General features: G+C 35.9%; 1 protein-coding gene across 3 annotated transcripts; it reads left to right on the top strand.

The window, feature by feature from the left end:
* The first annotated feature begins 870 nt into the window (after nucleotides 1-870).
* On the top strand, nucleotides 871-6,186 carry LOC132300462 (probable amidase At4g34880). 3 transcript variants are annotated; one of them, XM_059797534.1, is made up of 6 exons: nucleotides 871-1,125; nucleotides 2,662-3,130; nucleotides 3,877-4,091; nucleotides 4,185-4,427; nucleotides 4,843-5,041; nucleotides 5,679-6,186. In XM_059797534.1, exons 1-6 carry the CDS (start codon nucleotides 1,103-1,105, stop codon nucleotides 6,033-6,035), a joined length of 1,506 nt encoding a protein of 501 aa, XP_059653517.1. In that variant the 5' UTR covers nucleotides 871-1,102; the 3' UTR covers nucleotides 6,036-6,186. The 3 variants fall into 3 exon arrangements, with proteins under 3 accessions (XP_059653517.1, XP_059653518.1, XP_059653516.1); XM_059797535.1 differs by lacking the exon at nucleotides 2,662-3,130; XM_059797533.1 differs by lacking the exon at nucleotides 871-1,125 and having other exon boundaries at nucleotides 2,470-3,130.
* The last annotated feature ends 734 nt before the right edge of the window (nucleotides 6,187-6,920 follow it).

The following is a 6,920-nucleotide window of genomic DNA, read 5'->3' as shown; positions in this document are numbered from 1 at the left end:
GTCCTCTTTGCTTAGTGGCTAGCCCTGATCTACGAGATTAGGCGACATCTGAGGGTGAATCTGCTTGGTGTTTCACTCAAATGAATAAGAAAATGGTTCTCAATTGACCACTCGATTAGAAAGGAGTCGGATGCATATGTATCTCAAGTCAAGTGTGATGAGAATCAGGCCGAATGTAGTTCAAAATTCAAACTTTCTTTCTTGTCAAATTACCTACCTCGCTGAGAACCATCTGGAGATCTTCGCGAAGACGGATACGGAAAGCCTCCACACATGGGTGCGCATGCCAATTACATTAATGAATAATAAATGAATTTTTTTCGTTAATTTTTAATTTTCTACTTCATATTTAAAAATAATAATAAAAAAATCCTAAAATAAATCTATATAAATTTGAGATGACTTAATCTAGAAAAGTTATTAAATTATCTTAATATATCAATTTGAAATAAATATTTTTTTCCTAAATTATTAATTTTTAATCAAATTTTTAGAAAAATTGTTTGGAGAATATTAGTTAAACAAAATACATTATATATGAAAATGGTACGTAAAAGAGAAATTGCATTACCAATAGCCTTGTTATCTAATGGTACTTTCTCAAGTTTCAAAGTTAAAAATTGAGAGTTCAAGTCTCCTAGGGGTAAAAGTGAGTGTGAATGTGTTTTTTATCAATAAAAAAATAAAAATAAAAAAGAAATTGTTTATAACAAGAAAGTGTTCCTTGTTATAAATTTTGTTAATATTTTTTTAAATCAAAAGTAGAATTTCATTGTCTTATGAAATTTGTTTAGGGCTAATCGGTCATTTTTTCCTATAATATTTCCTCCAAGTAGAGATTGAGAGTAGGAATCACATTAGGGTATGGTGTGAGTTTGGATGTGTATCTGCTTTACCCTTTTGCACACAATGAGTCGTGACAAACCACTACAGCTTTCAAATTTTTCACAACCTGGTGAAGTTGAAGGGAATGCCACGGACCTTTCTCCATCACGCGTCTCAACTGAACCGAAGAGGAGGAAGAAGAAGAAGAAGAAGAAGAAACCTTTCTCATCACCTAACAAATTCAAACAGTTCTTTCTTCACCCAAAGCTTGTGAGCAATGAATTTCACGGTAGGAAAAAGGTAATTTCTTTCCACAATATATCCACTGTTGGAGGGAGATGAATTTGAGCATTGTTGTTGTCTTTTATTTATCTTTTTTATTTTTTAGGGGAAACTTATTCAAATGACCAAGCCAGAATTACCAGACCCAAAAATTTGTTTGATGAATAACCTTTTTTTTTTTTTTTTTTTTTTCTTCCGGGAGACTTGGTGCAAGGTATTTCAAGCTTAGACTATGTCCGCGTGTGGCCCCTAAGGAATTGTTTGCACCTACTAATACTGTTGTCCCAATACTACTACCTCAAGCATTCTTACATCCTTACTGCATCAGCTTCATAACATTTGTTCCCTAGATATTTTTTTTCCCATTGAAATGACAGGGCATTTGCAAATGTGAAAGGAATGCATGTGGTCTCCACCACTTCTTGGTGGCCATTTTTTGTTTAGTGGGGAGGGTTAATTTTTGAAAGCAACAAAAGAAAAGTCAAGGGTATGTGAGTGCTCTGCCTTTCACTTCCTTCAAGAAACTTATCTTTTGTTAGAGAACAACCTTAGCAGCATCAATTGATGACTTAGTATCTTATATGGACCAAACATGTCTTTCTTGATTCTTCCATTGTGGCCATGTTTTGACATACTGCATATTTATCTGGTTATGCGTTAATCTGAATTCAGCTATATAGTTGGAAATTTAGGAATTACAGAATTAGTGTCTCTGCTGCATAATAGCTAAGGGGTGCCAATTGGCATCAATTTTGAAGGACTGAATGGCTCAGAGCCTAAACTTCTTAAAATTAATAATAGATTTGTGCAAGCTACCAATATTGGGAAGCGTCCATTTCAATATTGAACCTTCGTGTTCTTTGTTGAAGCTTTAGGAGTAAAAAATTTCAGCAGAATGCGAGAATACGGTTTTGGTAATGAGTTACTACTCTGTGGCTCAGCATTGGTTTCTTGTGATTTAGCCCACGTAAGGTGATAGCAGCACAATAATGTAGTTTCCTTTTTTATTTCCCTTTTTTCTTATCTATATGTATATAAGTATATAGGAAAGATCTTCAATTTATCAAAATGATTGAACAGAGTGTTTCTAAGACTAAGAGTGAGCTTAGAACTGAGTGTTTATTTCCTTATTTTCTTATCTATATTATAGGACTGAATCAACAGTGCATTTTGGAAGTGTGAAAATGCATATGTTGATGTCCATTATTATTTGCAGCAGTTTTTGTTGGGTGGGGTTGGCTAATACGGAATCCAACAAGGAAAACATTATTGGTGGGTCAATGTTTTGATCATCCACTTCTGGAAAGAAGCTTATCCATTCAAAGAGTAAGCATATACTTGAAAGAATATTCTCAGCAACATAAGCTTTTTATTATTACAAGTGAACCTTTGATGATATTCTATCTTCAAAGATTGTGATTGTTTCTCTCTTTCAATTCTTTCCATAATCACATTGTATCTTCAAAGATTGTGGTTGTTTCTCTCTTTCGATTATTTCATTATGGCCAATCACATCGGGCTTATACTTCTGGGAATGGCTTTATTTGGATTCAGCATTGACGCTAAAGGCATTGGATTCTCAATCAAAGAAGCTACCGTGCACGATATCCAGATTGCTTTCAAGCAAAACAGACTCACTTCGAGGCAACTTGTTGAATTCTACCTGAGAGAGATTCATAGACTCAACCCTGTTCTTAGAGGGGTCATAGAAGTGAACCCGGATGCGCTCTACTTAGCAGATAAGGCTGACCAAGAGCGAAAGACCAAGAGACCTGGATCACTGTCTGGTTTGCATGGTATTCCCATTCTGGTCAAGGATAATATTGCAACCAAAGATAGGCTTAACACTACGGCTGGATCATTTGCGCTTCTAGGATCTGTTGTGCCTCGGGATGCTGGTGTGGTGGTGAAGCTGAGGAAAGCTGGTGCAATCATATTGGGAAAAGCGAGCTTGAGTGAGTGGTCTTATTTCCGATCAAACACTGCACCCAGTGGTTGGAATGCCAGAGTTGGCCAAGGTGTGGTAAGTCACCAATTTGTTTCTACAGTGGTTCTAGAATGGGATAATGTTGCAAGTCCATAGGGTCCTGGATAATATATTTGGCTCATTACGGTATTGTGATACACACGCACACACACTTATGAAATTTAACCCTTTTCCTGTCAAAATATATATGTCAAATGGAAATGAGGAACCGGATGGAGAATGGACTATCAAAGATATATTTCTTCACCATTTTGGCATTAGAAATGTTAAAATTGTGGAATTTCAGGCAATCTTTTCCTCGTTATAACATGATTGTGTGGTATTTTAAATAAGCTTTTTCCTTTCATTATTCATTATGACATAGCAATAGAAAGGAAAAAAGAAAAGAATGTCTTAAATGTGTGGAAAAAGTCTCACTAGAAATGGAATAGTACTGTACACCCAATTTCATATGTGTGTCATATGAAGAAATTAAGGATTAGTGTATATTTCAATTATGGTTCAAATGTTTATGCACATTTTATAAAATGATTCACTAGTTGCTTTTTGTCACAATGCCTTCAGCAATTTAATGTAGAGATTGGTACCTGTCCTTTTGTGGAGTATAATGGCACAATCTTCTAGTGTAATATTCTAAATTACAAATCCAATACTATCACTCAGATAAGAGCTAAAAATCTTGGTACACCATCTTGGCCAAATGTTAAGAATTTAGTTTCTGAATATCTTTTAGTTGGGATTCAACTATTACATTGTGATATTATCGTTGTTAATTTATGCAGAATCCATACATAGCTTCTGCAGATCCATGTGGATCAAGCAGTGGATCAGCAATATCAGTAGCCGCAAACATGGCTGCAGTAACACTAGGTACAGAAACGGATGGATCCATCCTATGTCCATCAAATCAGAATTCAGTGGTTGGGATCAGACCCACAGTAGGCCTTACCAGCCGATCGGGTGTCGTCCCAATCACACCTAGACAGGATACAGTCGGGTAAGTGATGCAACTTTGCACTTGCTAGTTTAACTTGATTTGATATGATTATCGTTCTAATTGATCACATTTATACCATGTCGGACAAGACAGCCCAATTTGCAGGACAGTGTCAGATGCTGTTTATGTTCTTGATGCCATTGTGGGTTTTGATCCATATGATGCTGTGGAAACAAGAGGAGCTTCGAAGTATATTCCAAAAGGTGGCTATCTGCAATTTCTCAAGGCTGATGGGCTCAGGGGAAAGAGATTAGGGATAACAAGTGACCCCTCCTTCGGTTTCCCTGAAAACTCTGACATTTTTCCATTTTTTGAACATCATTTGAACACATTAAGGTAAAGAACCTTTTTATTTTATCTTATTTTTATTTTTATTTTTATTTATTTTTGGGTAAGGAAGGGACCTTTTTAAGTTGAAGTAAAAAAGGTTTGGTTTCACTGTTTCTGGCTAGCTCGACTAGTAAGGCCTTTGGGGGTGCTCCCTTTAGGTCACTGGGTTGTGTCTCACCGAAAGTGAGGGTTGGGATTTAATTATTTAAATGATGAATGTGGTTTGCTGGTGATTGTATGCATCCGGAGTTTGCAAACCATCCGCGAAGCCGAATTGGCTAACTGGTGGGTCTGATTTTGTTGAATAAATAAGCATTAAAGGGCAGGCTCACCTAACTCTGGCCCTTGACTTGCATTGGTTACACTAACCAATAAGTATTAACCTAACATCATATACATTGTTAATCCTGTGCAAAATAAGGCAAGGAGGTGCAATATTGGTAGACCATCTGGAAATACCCAACTTGCATGCCATGGTAAGTTACCTAGGAATTGACGAAGACATTGCGATGAAGGCTGAGTTCAAGTTGGCTATAAATGATTATCTCAAGCAGCTAGTCACTTCTCCAGTGCGATCCTTGGCAGATGCAATAGCATTCAACAATAAACACTCGGATTTGGTAAGCACCACTTTACATAATCATTATTAATTAATTTAGATCATGCAAAGAATGAATTAGATTGTTTTCTTTATAAACTGATCAGTACATTAATATTTACCAATTCTATACAATCACTTTGCCTGCATTAATCTATACTACACTAAATGCAAATTAAACTTTCGAGGTTTTACTTTTGATTTGAGCTTATATTAATTTGATCCTAACTCATGGACAAACAAGCAGCTTTGGTATGATGTCAAAATGTGCCAATGTAACATTTGCTCAAGGCCACTTTGGGTTTGTTTGATTCATTTTTCTAGGAACAATTCTAATGAAATCAGTAAATAGTTTCCATAGTAATATAAAAGACAGTGATATGAAAAACAAACTTTTTTTGGATCAATTTTTCAGAAAACTTTTTCGATAAATCTCAACCAAACAGATTTTTGTGAAGTTTTTATTTTTTATTTTTTATTTTCAGCTCTCAGAAACTAAGCAAGACTGACCTTTAATGTTTCCTTAGAAACAATATATGATGATGTAAAGTGAATATGGTGATATTTAGAAGTCATTATTTATTTTTCTGAATTTACTTACAAACATATTGCTTTAATAAGATTATTGAGATGTGCCATTGAATGGCTTTTGCATGCAGGAAATGATCCGTGAATATGGCCAATACTACTTTTTGGAAGCTGAGAAAACAAATGGGATTGGCAAACTAGAAAAGAAAGCGTTATTAAACTTAACAAGAGGATCCAAAGATGGGTTCATAAAGTTGATGAAAAAAAATAAGTTAGATGCACTGGTGTCACCCTTGAACTCTCTTTCTCTCATTCTCGCGAAGGGCCAGTTCCCGGGTATTATTGTTCCGGCTGGGTACGACGACGAGGGGACGCCATTTGGTATTACTTTTGGAGGATTAAAGGGTTCAGAGCCTAAACTGATTGAGATTGCTTATGGCTTCGAGCAGGCTACTAAGATCAGGAAGCCTCCCTCTTTTAAACCTTGAAACAGTAATTTAATCTTATATTGAAATATTAGAATTTGTACTGGCATTGTACCTGAAATGATTTTAGTAAATATGCAAATTGCAAGTCAATGTAGCACATACATGTACTATTCTGCTTTGCAATGAAATAAAATACTTCTTCTTGTTCTAATTTTAATAATTCCATCCCTAGTTTTCATGTAAAGTTATCTTTGAATAACATTTTTGAATTTCAGTGTTTAGTTTTCATGTAATGTTATTTTTGAATCACAATTGTTTTCTTGATTCTTTTTGGCCATTGAAAATGTGAAACACATGCATGTGGTCTCCAACACTTCTTGGCCAGAGGTCATTTTTTGTATAGTGGATTGGTGTAACAACAAGTGGGCGCTTGCCCGTTATCCAAAAGTTTAAGTTCTTGGGTAATATTGTCTACTTACTCATTTATACCCAATCACTCTCCCATCTGGATCCGATGTGTGACAAATCTTCCCTTCTAATATTCTCCTCCACCCGAACTCGCACCGTCCTCGTTGCGGTCGGGCTACCTTGCCCATCCGGGTGACTCACCCGGACGCCTTTCGGGTTGGGCGCTTGTTGTAGTACTGGATCAAGAGCTGGGTCTGGCTCCAATATCAACTGTAACATGTGGGTGTTCGTTTATTTATCTAAAAACTTAAACTGTTAGATAATGTTGCACATCTACTCATTTGTATCCAATCAAACGCTAATAGAAGGGTGGGCCTAGCCCACCCCAAAAAAATAAAAATTTAAAAAACTATACTAATATTAGCCCAGCCCAATATATATATATATATATATATATATATATATATATATATAGTATTAGCCCACCCCAATCAAGCCCAAGTCAACTTAGCCAACATACTAAAATTAGCACACCCC

Source organism: Cornus florida, unplaced genomic scaffold (assembly GCF_030987335.1).
Source record: "Cornus florida cultivar Cherokee Brave unplaced genomic scaffold, ASM3098733v1 CherokeeBrave_3.0.0_Hap2_Chr03, whole genome shotgun sequence".
Lineage (NCBI taxonomy): Eukaryota > Viridiplantae > Streptophyta > Magnoliopsida > Cornales > Cornaceae > Cornus > Cornus florida.
The sequence above is the reverse complement of the archived record's forward strand: the minus strand, read 5'-3'. Positions and strand labels throughout refer to the sequence as shown.

Excerpts from the sequence above, each read along its gene's own strand:
- LOC132300462 (XM_059797533.1), top strand. The coding sequence starts at position 2,609 with ATGGCCAATCACATCGGGCTTATACTTCTGGGAATGGCTTTATTTGGA. Across the intron at positions 4,428-4,842 it reads CATCATTTGAACACATTAAG|GCAAGGAGGTGCAATATTGG; the intron begins GTAAAGAACCTT and ends GTGCAAAATAAG. Across the intron at positions 5,042-5,678 it reads ACAATAAACACTCGGATTTG|GAAATGATCCGTGAATATGG; the intron begins GTAAGCACCACT and ends TTTTGCATGCAG.